We start from the raw sequence: 18831 nt of genomic DNA on the forward strand, positions 1-18831 counted from the left end.
TGATGCTGAACGCTCTGCAGGGGCTGGACTTAAACACCACATGAGAACCATTTAGAGTCAACACACACAGGCCCTCTTCTCTCTTGTGCCACTTGTAAAACTTGTAAAACAAGTTATAAAAACTACTGTGTATATTATTCAATGGGACAAAGAGCTGACCAGTTAACACACATGTGCCTTTCTGTCATGATCTAAGATGAAAGCAGTGTTCTAATAACAACAATACTCACAATCAATTTAGTAGACATTCCTGGTGACGCAATACCATAAACTATGATTTTGTTATGTCATCCGTTTTGCTATAAATATAAGGTTTTCTGACCACAGTAAACACACTCCCGTTCAAGGAAAGCCTGATGGTGGAGTTGATCCCAATTTCCAATGACAAAATGCCAGCTGTTGGAAAACTTGGCTAATTTTGGACAAATAACTCACTGTGTGATCAGAAAACTAAGAGTGTTTAAATCTTCTATAAACTGTATATGTATATTTGATTATGGAGACACTTCTCAGGTAGGCCTAGATACTTCATGATGTGCCATGCTGCAAAGCAAATGTACTCATTGTACTCTGTATAAAATGTATGCATTTAGCAGACACTCTTAATCCAGAGCAATTTATATTAAATTTACAAAGAGCATGGCAATACATCACATACATAGAAAGTAGTAAATGCGTAAGCTAAGAACGTAACAGTGGAATATCTATATAATGACACTATACATACAGTATAAACTATACGTATACTATACTATGCTATACTATAAAGTGCTGTGGCTACATACAATACAATTCTAGTGTTGTCTACATAACATGCTAACATAAATCTCCCACTACTGTGCACATGTGAGTTAAGAGTCTAAAACACAGCTGAACTTAGACAACACATTTAACACACCATTAAAATAAATCTCCCCCAATACTAGAAACATGTTCAACGCTCAACCCCCACCTCCACTTTGAGAAGCAAACGCTGATAGACATGCAGATTATATTTACACCAAAACTCTCCTCTCTGCATTTGTACAGAAGAGTCTCATTCCAGGACTACCGGTATGAATATCTGCTGGTTTTGGTGTGAAGCATCATGATGAGTTCAACACAATGGAACAATGCCTCCCCTCCCACACAGGGTGGTTCTTTATGTGAGTGATTGAGGTGATTTAAATCACACATAAATAAAATTACTTTAGTTAGATGCATTATGAATACGGATTAACAAATTAAATCAGTAAACTCAGACCGAAAAACAACCATAGGCTATATATATATATGAATAAAATGCAATAATAAAATAATTAGTTATTATGGATACCAGGTATGTTAAATATGGTATCCTCTGAATATAGACACAATACACACTATGACCATTTGTAATAAATTTGATTATCAGTTATGGGCTTATTGTGCATCTATTAAAAGGAACAATTTCTCTTCAAATAACACATTTGGTGGCTCTTAAAAGAGCCGTTTTGGGGTTGTGACAGGAACAGATATAGTCTAAGCACGTTCTCCGCGGATACGACGGGCCAGCTGGATGTCTTTGGGCATGATGGTCACCCTCTTGGCGTGAATGGCAGCGGTGGCCGAACGGATAGCGGCGCGGTCTTGATACCGGAAGGTTCCTAGTTCGAATCAGCCGTCCGACACGTTAAAATTACCACCGCTGAAGTGCCCTTGAACAAGGCGTTGAACCACTACGATGAAATGTGTTCTATGAGCAGGGCCTGGCTGGAAACAAGTTCTTGAGCTTAGCCCAGATACCCTGGGTAAATATAGATTTCATTTCATTTCATTTCAATGGCGCACAGGTTGGTGTCTTCAAACAGACCGACCAGATAGGTTCATTGTACAGCTATTCTACTGTTAGACAGATGTTGTGTTTTTGATCCTTGATTGCATTTGATGTATTACCATGTTACCACCTAAATTGAAATTGAACCTGTAATCATGTATACATTTCAGTGTTACAAAATGCATTTGTGAAATTTGCTCTGGGTCAAATTTATTTCTACATTTCATGACTTCATGCAATTTATTGCACAATGAGATAATTCTGATGATGTAAAGGTGGACGGGTTACTAGGTTACCGTTATTTCCCCTTGTATAGCCTACCATTACATTTAGAACAAAACATTGAACCAGAACCACTGGCCAAAGGCAATAGCAAAGGTGGATTCACATGTGTCAATATTAATTAGGTATGAGCATGTTTGACTAGTAACTAATGTGTGCCAGGGTTTTTTTCTTTTTTGATGAGAACATCAGCATAGATAGGGCAGCAGCAGAATTGTTTTAGCAACAAATCAACTTTGCAATAATTATATTTTATGCAAGGGCCTGTAATATAAAGGCAAACATTTTAAGTTGGTTGTTATTCCAGTGACCATTACATAATTTCTAAATAAAGTAAAGATAGGATACTCTTGTAAAAGAATGTGGTTGGCTCTTAAAAGAGCCTTTTGTGGGTATAAATATGGTGCAGACAGTTTACTTCTTTTTGGGAGCGGCCTTCTTTGCTGCCTTGGGTTTGGCAACCTTCTTGGCTGGAGCTTTCTTGGCTGCTGCGGGCTTCTTAGCCACTTTCTTGGGGCTCATGGTGGCCTTCTTCAGGCTTTTGGCCGCTACTTTCTTGGCGGCAGGCTTCTTGGCTTTCTTGGGTGATTTCTTGGCGGCTGCGGGCTTCTTAGCCGCTGCGGGTTTCTTAGCTGCAGCAGGCTTCTTTGCTTTGACTGCTTTCTTAGCAGCAGGTTTCTTTACCTTCACCGCTTCTGCCTTGTTCATCTTGAAAGAGCAGTTCAGGCCGGACGCACCGGTACCTTTAAGCTGGACCAGGGTGCCTTTAGCGACCAGGCTCTTGACAGCGATCTTAACGCGGGCCTTGTTCTTCTCCACATCGTAGCCTCCAGCAGCCAGAGCCTTCTTGACCGCAGCTAGGGACACACCGCTCCGCAACTTGGAGGTGGACACGACGTTGACGACCAGCTCAGCGACGCTGGGGCCGGTCTTCTTGGGTCGGGGTGGTGCCTTCTTCTTGGCGGCCTTGGCTGGTGCTAGCCAGGTGCTCACTGGGACCGCGCTGCTCCAGGGAGCACCAGGGAGCCGGAGCACCAGGTCGCACCAGGTCCAGGTCGCTGGTGCTGGTGCGACTTCTGCCATTGTCTCGGATAGGTTGCTGTTCATTCTCTCAAGTAAACTCTCACAGACTGATGCTGAACGCTCTGCAGGGGCTGGACTTAAACACCACATGAGAACCATTTAGAGTCAACACACACTCTTCTCTCTTGTGCCACTTGTAAAACTTGTAAAACAAGTTATAACAACTACTGTGTATATTATTCAATGGGACAAAGAGCTGACCAGTTAACACACATGTGCCTTTCTGTCATGATCTAAGATGAAAGCAGTGCACTCCTTTTTAGTAATAACCTCAAAACATCACCTGTCTACAGTCAGAGCACAGTGTTGCCTTTGTCATTTTTCTTCTAAAATATTGTAAACTATGTTCTAATAACAACAATACTCACAATCAATTTAGTAGACATTCCTGGTGACGCAATACCATAAACTATGATTTTGTTATGTCATCCGTTTTGCTATAAATATAAGGTTTTCTGACCACAGTAAACACACTCCCGTTCAAGGAAAGCCTGGTGGTGGAGTTGATCCCAATTTCCAATGACAAAATGCCAGCTGTTGGAAAACTTGGCTAATTTTGGACAAATAACTCACTGTGTGATCAGAAAACTAAGAGTGTTTAAATCTTCTATAAACTGTATATGTATATTTGATTATGGAGACACTTCTCAGGTAGGCCTAGATACTTCATGATGTGCCATGCTGCAAAGCAAATGTACTCATTGTACTCTGTATAAAATGTATGCATTTAGCAGACACTCTTAATCCAGAGCAATTTATATTAAACTTACAAAAAGCATGGCAATACATCACATACATAGAAAGTAGTAAATGCGTAAGCTAAGAACGTAACAGTGGAATATCTATATAATGACACTATACATACAGTATAAACTATACGTATACTATACTATGCTATACTATAAAGTGCTGTGGCTACATACAATACAATTCTAGTGTTGTCTACATAACATGCTAACATAAATCTCCCACTACTGTGCACATGTGAGTTAAGAGTCTAAAACACAGCTGAACTTAGACAACACATTTAACACACCATTAAAATAAATCTCCCCCAATACTAAAAACATGTTCAACGCTCAACCCCCACCTCCACTTTGAGAAGCAAACGCTGATAGACATGCAGATTATATTTACACCAAAACTCTCCTCTCTGCATTTAAGAGTCTCATTCCAGGACTACCGGTATGAATATCTGCTGGTTTTGATGTGAAGCATCATGATGAGTTCAACACAATGGAACAATGCCTCCCCTCCCACACAGGGTGGTTCTTTATGTGAGTGATTGAGGTGATTTAAATCACACATAAATCAAAATTATTTTAGTTAGATGCATTATGATTACGGATTAACAAATTAAATCAGTAAACTCAGACCGAAAAACAACCATAGGCTATATATATATATGAATAAAATGCAATAATAAAATAATTAGTTATTATGGATACCAGGTATGTTAAATATGGTATATATCCTCTGAATATAGACACAATACACACTATGACCATTTGTAATAATTTTGATTATCAGTTATGGGCTTATTGTGCATCTATTAAAAGGAACAATTTCTCTTCAAATAACACATTTGGTGGCTCTTAAAAGAGCCGTTTTGGGGTTGTGACAGGAACAGATAGTCTAAGCACGTTCTCCGCGGATACGACGGGCCAGCTGGATGTCTTTGGGCATGATGGTCACCCTCTTGGCGTGAATGGCAGCGGTGGCCGAATGGATAGCGGCGCGGTCTAATCAGCCGTCCGACACGTTAAAATTACCACCGCTGAAGTGCCCTTGAACAAGGCGTTGAACCACTACGATGAAATGTGTTCTATGAGCAGGGCCTGGCTGGAAACAAGTTCTTGAGCTTAGCCCAGATACCCTGGGTAAATATAGATTTCATTTCATTTCATTTCAATGGCGCACAGGTTGGTGTCTTCAAACAGACCGACCAGATAGGTTCATTGTACAGCTATTCTACTGTTAGACAGATGTTGTGTTTTTGATCCTTGATTGCATTTGATGTATTACCATGTTACCACCTAAATTGAAATTGAACCTGTAATCATGTATACATTTTAGTGTTACAAAATGCATTTGTGAAATTTGCTCTGGGTCAAATTTATTTCTACATTTCATGACTTCATGCAATTTATTGCACAATGAGATAATTCTGATGATGTAAAGGTGGACGGGTTACTAGGTTACCGTTATTTCCCCTTGTATAGCCTACCATTACATTTAGAACAAAACATTGAACCAGAACCACTGGCCAAAGGCAATAGCAAAGGTGGATTCACATGTGTCAATATTCATTAGGTATGAGCATGTTTGACTAGTAACTAATGTGTGCCAGGGTTTTTTTCTTTTTTTGATGAGAACATCAGCATAGATAGGGCAGCAGCAGAATTGTTTTAGCAACAAATCAACTTTGCAATAATTATATTTTATGCAAGGGCCTGTAATATAAAGGCAAACATTTTAAGCTGGTTGTTATTCCAGTGACCATTACATAATTTCTAAATAAAGTAAAGATAGGATACTCTTGTAAAAGAATGTGGTTGGCTCTTAAAAGAGCCTTTTGTGGGTATAAATATGGTGCAGACAGTTTACTTCTTTTTGGGAGCGGCCTTCTTTGCTGCCTTGGGTTTGGCAACCTTCTTGGCTGGAGCTTTCTTGGCTGCTGCGGGCTTCTTAGCCACTTTCTTGGGGCTCATGGTGGCCTTCTTCGGGCTTTTGGCCGCTACTTTCTTGGCGGCAGGCTTCTTGGCTTTCTTGGGTGATTTCTTGGCGGCTGTGGGCTTCTTAGCCGCTGCGGGTTTCTTAGCTGCAGCAGGCTTCTTTGCTTTGACTGCTTTCTTAGCAGCAGGTTTCTTTACCTTCACCGCTTCTGCCTTGTTCATCTTGAAAGAGCAGTTCAGGCCGGACGCACCGGTACCTTTAAGCTGGACCAGGGTGCCTTTAGCGACCAGGCTCTTGACAGCGATCTTAACGCGGGCCTTGTTCTTCTCCACATCGTAGCCTCCAGCAGCCAGAGCCTTCTTGACCGCAGCTAGGGACACACCGCTCCGCAACTTGGAGGTGGACACGACGTTGACGACCAGCTCAGCGACGCTGGGGCCGGTCTTCTTGGGTCGGGGTGGTGCCTTCTTCTTGGCGGCCTTGGCTGGTGCTAGCCAGGTGCTCACTGGGACCGCGCTGCTCCAGGGAGCACCAGGGAGCCGGAGCACCAGGTCGCACCAGGTCCAGGTCGCTGGTGCTGGTGCGACTTCTGCCATTGTCTCGGATAGGTTGCTGTTCATTCTCTCAAGTAAACTCTCACAGACTGATGCTGAACGCTCTGCAGGGGCTGGACTTAAACACCACATGAGAACCATTTAGAGTCAACACACTCTTCTCTCTTGTGCCACTTGTAAAACTTGTAAAACAAGTTATAACAACTACTGTGTATATTATTCAATGGGACAAAGAGCTGACCAGTTAACACACATGTGCCTTTCTGTCATGATCTAAGATGAAAGCAGTGCATTCCTTTTTAGTAATAACCTCAAAACATCACCTGTCTACAGTCAGAGCACAGTGTTGCCTTTGTCATTTTTCTTCTAAAATATTGTAAACTATGTTCTAATAACAACAATACTCACAATCAATTTAGTAGACATTCCTGGTGACGCAATACCATAAACTATGATTTTGTTATGTCATCCGTTTTGCTATAAATATAAGGTTTTCTGACCACAGTAAACACACTCCCGTTCAAGGAAAGCCTGATGGTGGAGTTGATCCCAATTTCCAATGACAAAATGCCAGCTGTTGGAAAACTTGGCTAATTTTGGACAAATAACTCACTGTGTGATCAGAAAACTAAGAGTGTTTAAATCTTCTATAAACTGTATATGTATATTTGATTATGGAGACACTTCTCAGGTAGGCCTAGATACTTCATGATGTGCCATGCTGCAAAGAAAATGTACTCATTGTACTCTGTATAAAATGTATGCATTTAGCAGACACTCTTAATCCAGAGCAATTTATATTAAACTTACAAAAAGCATGGCAATACATCACATACATAGAAAGTAGTAAATGCGTAAGCTAAGAACGTAACAGTGGAATATCTATATAATGACACTATACATACAGTATAAACTATACGTATACTATACTATGCTATACTATAAAGTGCTGTGGCTACATACAATACAATTCTAGTGTTGTCTACATAACATGCTAACATAAATCTCCCACTACTGTGCACATGTGAGTTAAGAGTCTAAAACACAGCTGAACTTAGACAACACATTTAACACACCATTAAAATAAATCTCCCCCAATACTAGAAACATGTTCAACGCTCAACCCCCACCTCCACTTTGAGAAGCAAACGCTGATAGACATGCAAATTATATTTACACCAAAACTCTCCTCTCTGCATTTGTAAAGAAGAGTCTCATTCCAGGACTACCGGTATGAATATCTGCTGGTTTTGGTGTGAAGCATCATGATGAGTTCAACACAATGGAACAATGCCTCCCCTCCCACACAGGGTGGTTCTTTATGTGAGTGATTGAGGTGATTTAAATCACACATAAATCTAATTATTTTAGTTAGATGCATTATGATTACGGATTAACAAATTAAATCAGTAAACTCAGACCGAAAAACAACCATAGGCTATATATGAATAAAATGCAATAATAAAATAATTAGTTATTATGGATACCAGGTATGTTAAATATGGTATATATCCTCTGAATATAGACACAATACACACTATGACCATTTGTAATACATTTGATTATCAGTTATGGGCTTATTGTGCATCTATTAAAAGGAACAATTTCTCTTAAAATAACACATTTGGTGGCTCTTAAAAGAGCCGTTTTGGGGTTGTGACAGGAACAGATAGTCTAAGCACGTTCTCCGCGGATACGACGGGCCAGCTGGATGTCTTTGGGCATGATGGTCACCCTCTTGCAGTAACTAATGTGTGCCAGGGTTTTTTTCTTTTTTGATGAGAACATCAGCATAGATAGGGCAGCAGCAGAATTGTTTTAGCAACAAATCAACTTTGCAATAATTATATTTTATGCAAGGGCCTGTAATATAAAGGCAAACATTTTAAGCTGGTTGTTATTCCAGTGACCATTACATAATTTCTAAATAAAGTAAAGATAGGATACTCTTGTAAAATAATGTGGTTGGCTCTTAAAAGAGCCTTTTGTGGGTATAAATATGGTGCAGACAGTTTACTTCTTTTTGGGAGCGGCCTTCTTTGCTGCCTTGGGTTTGGCAACCTTCTTGGCTGGAGCTTTCTTGGCTGCTGCGGGCTTCTTAGCCACTTTCTTGGGGCTCATGGTGGCCTTCTTCGGGCTTTTGGCCGCTACTTTCTTGGCGGCAGGCTTCTTGGCTTTCTTGGGTGATTTCTTGGCGGCTGCGGGCTTCTTAGCCGCTGCGGGTTTCTTGGCTGCAGCAGGCTTCTTTGCTTTGACTGCTTTCTTAGCAGCAGGTTTCTTTACCTTCACCGCTTCTGCCTTGTTCATCTTGAAAGAGCCGTTCAGGCCAGACGCACCGGTACCTTTAAGCTGGACCAGGGTGCCTTTAGCGACCAGGCTCTTGACAGCGATCTTAACGCGGGCCTTGTTCTTCTCCACATCGTAGCCTCCAGCAGCCAGAGCCTTCTTGACCGCAGCTAGGGACACACCGCTCCGCTCCTTGGAGGCGGACACGACGTTGACGACCAGCTCAGCGTCGCTGGGGCCGGTCTTCTTGGGTCGGGGTGGTGCCTTCTTCTTGGCGGCCTTGGCTGGTGACGGAGCTGGTGCTAGCCTCGGTACCAGTGAGCTCACTGGGACCGCGCTGCTCCAGGGAGCACCAGGGAGCCGGAGCACCAGGTCGCACCAGGTCCAGGTCGCTGGTGCTGGTGCGACTTCTGCCATTGTCTCGGATAGGTTGCTGTTCATTCTCTCAAGTAAACTCTCACAGACTGATGCTGAACGCTCTGCAGGGGCTGGACTTAAACACCACATGAGAACCATTTAGAGTCAACACACACAGGCCCTCTTCTCTCTTGTGCCACTTGTAAAACTTGTAAAACAAGTTATAAAAACTACTGTGTATATTATTCAATGGGACAAAGAGCTGACCAGTTAACACACATGTGCCTTTCTGTCATGATCTAAGATGAAAGCAGTGCACTCCTTTTTAGTAATAACCTCAAAACATCACCTGTCTACAGTCAGAGCACAGTGTTGCCTCTGTAAATTTTCTTCTAAAATATTGTAAACTATGTTGTAATAACAACAATACTCACAATCAATTTAGTAGACATTCCTGGCGATGAGATACCACAAACTATACTTTTGTTATGTCATCCATGTTGCTATAAATATAATGTTTTATGACCACAGTAAACACACTCCAGTTCAAGGTCGCATGGTGGTGGAGTTGATCTCAAATTCCAATGACAGAATGACAGCTGTTGGGAAACCTGGCAAATTTTGGACAAATAACTTACTGTGATCAGAAAACTAAGCGTGTTTAAATCTTTAATCAACTGTATCTGTATATTTGATTATGGAAACACGATGTACCCAACACACTTCTTAGGTAGACCTGCTAGGCTTCATGGTGCAATGTGTCAACTCATGCTGCAAAACATGTTATGATTAACTCATCTTTGCACTCTGTATTTTATTTTATACAGAGTGCAAAGATGAGTTAATCATAACATGTTTTGAAGCATGAGTTGACACATTGCACCATGAAGTATAGGCCTAGCAGGCCTACCTGAGAAGTGTGTTGGGTACATTGTGTCTCCATAATCCATAATCCATAATCTCCTGCTTAGCGGACAGTGTGGTGTTGTAGAGGAGGTCTCCCCGGACATGTGCATATGTCACACTAGTCGATACATAGCAGGGATTTTTGTCCAGTGTCCACTTTAGTTCACTTTAGTCTGGAAATGGGATATTTTTTGACCTTTCACCTCGCTGTATGGCGTGCCAATTTTTGTTTTACACCTCTGCTGCTTAGCGGACAGTGTGGTGTTGTAGAGGAGGTCTCCCCGGACATGTGCATATGTCACACTAGTCGATACATAGCAGGGATTTTTGTCCAGTGTCCACTTTAGTTCACTTTAGTCTGGAAATGGGATATTTTTGTATCTTTCACCTCGCTGTATGGTGTGCCAATTAAAATTTTACACCTCTGCTGCTTAGCGGACAGTGTGGTGTTGTAGAGGAGGTCTCCCCGGACATGTGCATATGTCACACTAGTCGATACATAGCAGGGATTTTTGTCCAGTGTCCACTTTAGTCTGGAAATGGGATATTTTTGTATCTTTCACCTCGCTGTATGGTGTGCCAATTTAATTTTTACACCTCTGCTGCTTAGCGGACAGTGTGGTGTTGTAGAGGAGGTCTCCCCGGACATGTGCGTATGTCACACTAGTCGATAAATAGCAGGGATTTTTGTCCAGTGTCCACTTTAGTTCACTTTAGTCTGGAAATGGGATATTTTGTATCTTTCACCTCGCTGTATGGTGTGCCAATTTAATTTTTACACCTCTGCTGCTTAGCGGACAGTGTGTTGTTGTAGAGGAGGTCTCCCCGGACATGTGCATATGTCACACTAGTCGATACATAGCAGGGATTTTTGTCCAGTGTCCACTTTAGTTCACTTTAGTCTGGAAATGGGATATTTTTGTATCTTTCACCTCGCTGTATGGTGTGCCAATTTAATTTTTACACCTCTGCTGCTTAGCGGACAGTGTGGTGTTGTAGAGGAGGTCTCCCCGGACATGTGCATATGTCACACTAGTCGATACATAGCAGGGATTTTTGTCCAGTGTCCACTTTAGTTCACTTTAGTCTGGAAATGGGATATTTTTGTATCTTTCACCTCGCTGTATGGTGTGCCAATTTAATTTTTACACCTCTGCTGCTTAGCGGACAGTGTGGTGTTGTAGAGGAGGTCTCCCCGGACATGTGCATATGTCACACTAGTCGATACATAGCAGGGATTTTTGTCCAGTGTCCACTTTAGTCTGGAAATGGGATATTTTTGTATCTTTCACCTCCCTGTATGGTGTGCCAATTTAATTTTTACACCTCTGCTGCTTAGCGGACAGTGTGGTGTTGTAGAGGAGGTCTCCCCGGACATGTGCGTATGTCACACTAGTCGATAAATAGCAGGGATTTTTGTCCAGTGTCCACTTTAGTTCACTTTAGTCTGGAAATGGGATATTTTGTATCTTTCACCTCGCTTTATGGTGTGCCAATTTAATTTTTACACCTCTGCTGCTTAGCGGACAGTGTGTTGTTGTAGAGGAGGTCTCCCCGGACATGTGCATATGTCACACTAGTCGATACATAGCAGGGATTTTTGTCCAGTGTCCACTTTAGTTCACTTTAGTCTGGAAATGGGATATTTTTGTATCTTTCACCTCGCTGTATGGTGTGCCAATTTAATTTTTACACCTCTGCTGCTTAGCGGACAGTGTGGTGTTGTAGAGGAGGTCTCCCCGGACATGTGCATATGTCACACTAGTCGATACATAGCAGGGATTTTTGTCCAGTGTCCACTTTAGTTCACTTTAGTCTGGAAATGGGATATTTTTGTATCTTTCACCTCGCTGTATGGTGTGCCAATTTAATTTTTACACCTCTGCTGCTTAGCGGACAGTGTGGTGTTGTAGAGGAGGTCTCCCCGGACATGTGCATATGTCACACTAGTCGATACATAGCAGGGATTTTTGTCCAGTGTCCACTTTAGTTCACTTTAGTCTGGAAATGGGATATTTTTGTATCTTTCACCTCGCTGTATGGTGTGCCAATTTAATTTTTACACCTCTGCTGCTTAGCGGACAGTGTGGTGTTGTAGAGGAGGTCTCCCCGGACATGTGCATATGTCACACTAGTCGATACATAGCAGGGATTTTTGTCCAGTGTCCACTTTAGTCTGGAAATGGGATTTTTTGTATCTTTCACCTCGCTGTATGGTGTGCCAATTTAATTTTTACACCTCTGCTGCTTAGCGGACAGTGTGGTGTTGTAGAGGAGGTCTCCCCGGACATGTGCGTATGTCACACTAGTCGATAAATAGCAGGGATTTTTGTCCAGTGTCCACTTTAGTTCACTTTAGTCTGGAAATGGGATATTTTGTATCTTTCACCTCGCTGTATGGTGTGCCAATTTAATTTTTACACCTCTGCTGCTTAGCGGACAGTGTGTTGTTGTAGAGGAGGTCTCCCCGGACATGTGCATATGTCACACTAGTCGATACATAGCAGGGATTTTTGTCCAGTGTCCACTTTAGTTCACTTTAGTCTGGAAATGGGATATTTTTGTATCTTTCACCTCGCTGTATGGTGTGCCAATTTAATTTTTTACACCTCTGCTGCTTAGCGGACAGTGTGGTGTTGTAGAGGAGGTCTCCCCGGACATGTGCATATGTCACACTAGTCGATACATAGCAGGGATTTTTGTCCAGTGTCCACTTTAGTTCACTTTAGTCTGGAAATGGGATATTTTTGTATCTTTCACCTCGCTGTATGGTGTGCCAATTTAATTTTTACACCTCTGCTGCTTAGCGGACAGTGTGGTGTTGTAGAGGAGGTCTCCCCGGACATGTGCATATGTCACACTAGTCGATACATAGCAGGGATTTTTGTCCAGTGTCCACTTTAGTCTGGAAATGGGATTTTTTGTATCTTTCACCTCGCTGTATGGTGTGCCAATTTAATTTTTACACCTCTGCTGCTTAGCGGACAGTGTGGTGTTGTAGAGGAGGTCTCCCCGGACATGTGCGTATGTCACACTAGTCGATAAATAGCAGGGATTTTTGTCCAGTGTCCACTTTAGTTCACTTTAGTCTGGAAATGGGATATTTTGTATCTTTCACCTCGCTGTATGGTGTGCCAATTTAATTTTTACACCTCTGCTGCTTAGCGGACAGTGTGTTGTTGTAGAGGAGGTCTCCCCGGACATGTGCATATGTCACACTAGTCGATACATAGCAGGGATTTTTGTCCAGTGTCCACTTTAGTTCACTTTAGTCTGGAAATGGGATATTTTTGTATCTTTCACCTCGCTGTATGGTGTGCCAATTTAATTTTTACACCTCTGCTGCTTAGCGGACAGTGTGGTGTTGTAGAGGAGGTCTCCCCGGACATGTGCATATGTCACACTAGTCGATACATAGCAGGGATTTTTGTCCAGTGTCCACTTTAGTCTGGAAATGGGATTTTTTGTATCTTTCACCTCGCTGTATGGTGTGCCAATTTAATTTTTACACCTCTGCTGCTTAGCGGACAGTGTGGTGTTGTAGAGGAGGTCTCCCCGGACATGTGCGTATGTCACACTAGTCGATAAATAGCAGGGATTTTTGTCCAGTGTCCACTTTAGTTCACTTTAGTCTGGAAATGGGATATTTTGTATCTTTCACCTCGCTGTATGGTGTGCCAATTTAATTTTTACACCTCTGCTGCTTGGCGGACAGTGTGTTGTTGTAGAGGAGGTCTCCCCGGACATGTGCATATGTCACACTAGTCGATACATAGCAGGGATTTTTGTCCAGTGTCCACTTTAGTTCACTTTAGTCTGGAAATGGGATATTTTTGTATCTTTCACCTCGCTGTATGGTGTGCCAATTTAATTTTTACACCTCTGCTGCTTAGCGGACAGTGTGGTGTTGTAGAGGAGGTCTCCCCGGACATGTGCATATGTCACACTAGTCGATACATAGCAGGGATTTTTGTCCAGTGTCCACTTTAGTTCACTTTAGTCTGGAAAAGGGATGGTGTTTGACCTTTCACCTCGCTGTATGGTGTGCCAATTTTTGTTTTACACCTCTGCTGCTTAGCGGACAGTGTGGTGTTGTAGAGGAGGTCTCCACGGACATGTGCGTATGTCACACTAGTCGATACATAGCAGGGATTTTTGTCCAGTGTCCACTTTAGTTCACTTTAGTCTAGAAAATGGGATAGTTTTTGACCATTCACCTCGCTGTATGGCGTGCCAGTTTTTGTTTTACACCTCTGCTGCTTAGCGGACAGTGTGGTGTTGTAGAGGAGGTCTCCCCGGACATGTGCGTATGTCACACTAGTCGATACATAGCAGGGATTTTTGTCCAGTGTCCACTTTAGTTCACTTTAGTCTAGAAAATGGGATAGTTTTTGACCGTTCACCTCGCTGTATGGCGTGCCAGTTTTTGTTTTACACCTCTGCTGCTTAGCGGACAGTGTGGTGTTGTAGAGGAGGTCTCCCCGGACATGTGCGTATGTCACACTAGTCGATACATAGCAGGGATTTTTGTCCAGTGTCCACTTTAGTTCACTTTAGTCTGGAAATGGGATATTTTTGTATCTTTCACCTCGCTGTATGGTGTGCCAATTCAATTTTTACACCTCTGCTGCTTAGCGGACAGTGTGGTGTTGTAGAGGAGGTCTCCCCGGACATGTGCATATGTCACACTAGTCGATACATAGCAGAGATTTTTGTCCAGTGTCCACTTTAGTTCACTTTAGTCTGGAAATGGGATGGTTTTTGACCTTTCACCTCGCTGTATGGCGTGCCAATTTTTGTTTTACACCTCTGCTGCTTAGCGGACAGTGTGGTGTTGTAGAGGAGGTCTCCCCGGACATGTGCATATGTCACACTAGTCGATACATAGCAGGGATTTTTGTCCAGTGTCCACTTTAGTTCACTTTAGTCTGGAAATGGGATATTTTGTATCTTTCACCTCGCTGTATGGTGTGCCAATTTAATTTTTACACCTCTGCTGCTTAGCGGACAGTGTGGTGTTGTAGAGGAGGTCTCCCCGGACATGTGCATATGTCACACTAGTCGATACATAGCAGAGATTTTTGTCCAGTGTCCACTTTAGTTCACTTTAGTCTGGAAATGGGATAGTTTTTGACCTTTCACCTCGCTGTATGGCGTGCCAATTTTTGATTTACACCTCTGCTGCTTAGCGGACAGTGTGGTGTTGTAGAGGAGGTCTCCCCGGACATGTGCGTATGTCACACTAGTCGATACATAGCAGGGATTTTTGTCCAGTGTCCACTTTAGTTCACTTTAGTCTGGAAATGGGATATTTTTGTATCTTTCACCTCGCTGTATGGTGTGCCAATTAAATTTGTACACCTCTGCTGCTTAGCGGACAGTGTGGTGTTGTAGAGGAGGTCTCCCCGGACATGTGCATCTGTCACACTAGTCGATACATAGCAGAGATTTTTGTCCAGTGTCCACTTTAGTTCACTTTAGTCTGGAAATGGGATGGTTTTTGACCTTTCACCTCGCTGTATGGCGTGCCAATTTTTGTTTTACACCTCTGCTGCTTAGCGGACAGTGTGGTGTTGTAGAGGAGGTCTCCCCGGACATGTGCATATGTCACACTAGTCGATACATAGCAGGGATTTTTGTCCAGTGTCCACTTTAGTTCACTTTAGTCTGGAAATGGGATATTTTGTATCTTTCACCTCGCTGTATGGTGTGCCAATTTAATTTTTACACCTCTGCTGCTTAGCGGACAGTGTGGTGTTGTAGAGGAGGTCTCCCCGGACATGTGCATATGTCACACTAGTCGATACATAGCAGGGATTTTTGTCCAGTGTCCACTTTAGTCTGGAAATGGGATTTTTTGTATCTTTCACCTCGCTGTATGGTGTGCCAATTTAATTTTTACACCTCTGCTGCTTAGCGGACAGTGTGGTGTTGTAGAGGAGGTCTCCCCGGACATGTGCGTATGTCACACTAGTCGATAAATAGCAGGGATTTTTGTCCAGTGTCCACTTTAGTTCACTTTAGTCTGGAAATGGGATATTTTGTATCTTTCACCTCGCTGTATGGTGTGCCAATTTAATTTTTACACCTCTGCTGCTTAGCGGACAGTGTGTTGTTGTAGAGGAGGTCTCCCCGGACATGTGCATATGTCACACTAGTCGATACATAGCAGGGATTTTTGTCCAGTGTCCACTTTAGTTCACTTTAGTCTGGAAATGGGATATTTTTGTATCTTTCACCTCGCTGTATGGTGTGCCAATTTAATTTTTACACCTCTGCTGCTTAGCGGACAGTGTGGTGTTGTAGAGGAGGTCTCCCCGGACATGTGCATATGTCACACTAGTCGATACATAGCAGAGATTTTTGTCCAGTGTCCACTTTAGTCTGGAAATGGGATAGTTTTTGACCTTTCACCTCGCTGTATGGCGTGCCAATTTTTGATTTACACCTCTGCTGCTTAGCGGACAGTTTGGTGTTGTAGAGGAGGTCTCCCCGGACATGTGCATATGTCACACTAGTCGATACATAGCAGGGATTTTTGTCCAGTGTCCACTTTAGTTCACTTTAGTCTGGAAATGGGATTTTTTTTTACCTTTCACCTCGCTGTATGGTGTGCCAATTTTTGTTTTACACCTCTGCTGCTTAGCGGACAGTGTGGTGTTGTAGAGGAGGTCTCCCCGGACATGTGCGTATGTCACACTAGTCGATACATAGCAGGGATTTTTGTCCAGTGTCCACTTTAGTCTGGAAATGGGATATTTTTGTATCTTTCACCTCGCTGTATGGTGTGCCAATTACATTTTTACACCTCTGCTGCTTAGCGGACAGTGTGGTGTTGTAGAGGAGGTCTCCCCGGACATGTGCATATGTCACACTAGTCGATACATAGCAGGGATTTTTGTCCAGTGTCCACTTTATAAAGTCCATGCACTCCAGTGAATAGCATTTATCCATTTAGATAACTTTTGAATTACTTATCTTTACACAGAAACATTACTTATTACTTATTTTTACACAGAAACATAATGTGTGTCCTATAGCATCGTTTAAATGCTTAATTTATAGTTTTAATGTGCAAATTAATCTTTTTTTCAATACTCTAGAGGGTACTCTTATTTTGAAGAGATCGTCCCCCGGAAGTCTTATATTTTCTAGCTTAGATTTGCCAGTAAAACAGTGCCCGGCTGGGCTTCCATTGTGGTCCTACACGGACCCCACACTATGTAGCTGTCCTCATCAATGCCAATTTAAACAAAACATACCGATCTGATTCTCGTTTGGATTAAGAAGCGTCGGGGAGACGGACGGACACTCACATTGCGTTGTGGTTGCACACCCTTTAGCCCTGTGTTTTGTTGTTGTGATTGTTGTTGAGAAACAGGAAGATACTCGCCTTCTTCCTGTGACTGTCTATGTACAACAATTCGTTTTATAAATGCAACTATAAGTAAACATGTGTCACATACATTAACTATGCAGCCCATGTAATGCGTCAATATAAACGCATCGATGAAATAATAAATACATACCGTAAATAAATGAACGTTTGTTTCTGACGGGTTTCGAACTCCTCCGTTTTTCAGCATAACATTTCCCAGTCATGGAACTACTACAGTGAGCCATTCTAGCCATGACATGTTGTACTCATATTCAAATTATAGTTTATAAAAGCAGCCATCACAACTCAAAACTAACATGGGGAACTAGATTAACTTGAAATCTCATTAATCACACCGATTTCCAAAACGGCTGTTTAATAGGCCTACAGATTTGTTTCTAACGTCTCTCACCATCATCACCTATACGTTCACCTTATGGTCATTATGTTATAGGCCTACAGGCTACATAGAAATAGTAAATGCATGATATGTTAAATTAACAATTTGTTTATAACATGACCTAAATATGCCCAAAAGCCACATTCAACTGACCCAAGTCACGCCAGTCAATGTACGTGCTCCAAATTATCAAAGCTAATGGTGCTAATGTTTCACACACAATATTCAGCCCATTTAAAGCGTCAAAATAAACGCATCAATGGATGACTGAATAAATAAATAACTGTCAGCATCTCACAGGATTCGAACTCCTCCCAATGTCAAAAGGAGCACACCAGTCTGAAGCATAGCCCTGTGTGCCATTATGTGAACTCCATCTCTGAACAGTAGATAACACATAGAGTACAAATCCAGTTAACACAACTCAAAACAACAGACATGGGACCTAGATTAACTTGAGAATGATGTCATTCATCACACTGATTTCCAATACGGCTGTTTAATACAGATTTCTTAATATCGCCATCATCATATATTATTCATCATGTCATCCTGTATAGGCTACTTAGAAATAGTAAATATGAGCAGGTAGATTAACAGTTTGTTTATAACATGACCTATAGTGAGGGAGCTTTTCAGACACTTAGGGCAGTATTATGCGTGTCTTAAGTACCAGGTCTTATGACTTAACTTAAGACCTGGAGGCGTGGTCAATGCTGTTTGGCCACTCAGAATAGCCAAATGGCATTGATCAGTCTGACCATTATGTCTGCATTAACAGCACAGTGTGTTATTACTTAATTTATTTGTTCAGTTGTAATTTAAAGTAGGCCTAAGTAATACAATTACCCTACACTTCTGTGTAATAGGTAGTTTTATTTGTGGGCTCAATTGTCCCTGTAAACATGTGGGGGCTAAATATATTTATGGTAAATGTAAAATATCCACTTTTTTAATTGATCCTGTGTACCATGCTTACATCTATAGCAGCATGAGCATTTCAATCACAATGATAGATGTATTCACAACTTCGAAAATACAGCACCTTAATTAATGGTGGATGATAACATTGGCTGTACGTAGCTTTTAATTGAAGCTATATGCACTTGAAATA

General features: G+C 42.0%; 2 protein-coding genes across 2 annotated transcripts; both read right to left on the reverse strand.

Annotated features, from left to right (window-relative positions):
- Nucleotides 1-2491: 2491 nt before the first annotated feature.
- Nucleotides 2492-3160, reverse strand: LOC306936270 (histone H1-like; the record flags this gene model as incomplete). Its single annotated transcript, XM_079519759.1, has 1 exon — nucleotides 2492-3160. One exon carries the CDS (start codon nucleotides 3158-3160, stop codon nucleotides 2492-2494), a length of 669 nt encoding a protein of 222 aa, XP_079375885.1.
- Nucleotides 3161-5763: 2603 nt separating this feature from the next.
- On the reverse strand, nucleotides 5764-9093 carry LOC306936271 (uncharacterized protein; the record flags this gene model as incomplete). The annotated part of the gene is made up of 2 exons (XM_079519760.1): nucleotides 5764-6352; nucleotides 8408-9093. The coding sequence occupies 2 exons, from the start codon at nucleotides 9091-9093 to the stop codon at nucleotides 5764-5766; spliced, it is 1275 nt and encodes a 424-aa protein (XP_079375886.1).
- Between the last annotated feature and the right edge of the window lie 9738 nt (nucleotides 9094-18831).

Source organism: Electrona antarctica (assembly GCF_951216825.1).
Source record: "Electrona antarctica genome assembly, chromosome: 14".
In the NCBI taxonomy this organism is placed as follows: Eukaryota; Metazoa; Chordata; class Actinopteri; order Myctophiformes; family Myctophidae; genus Electrona; species Electrona antarctica.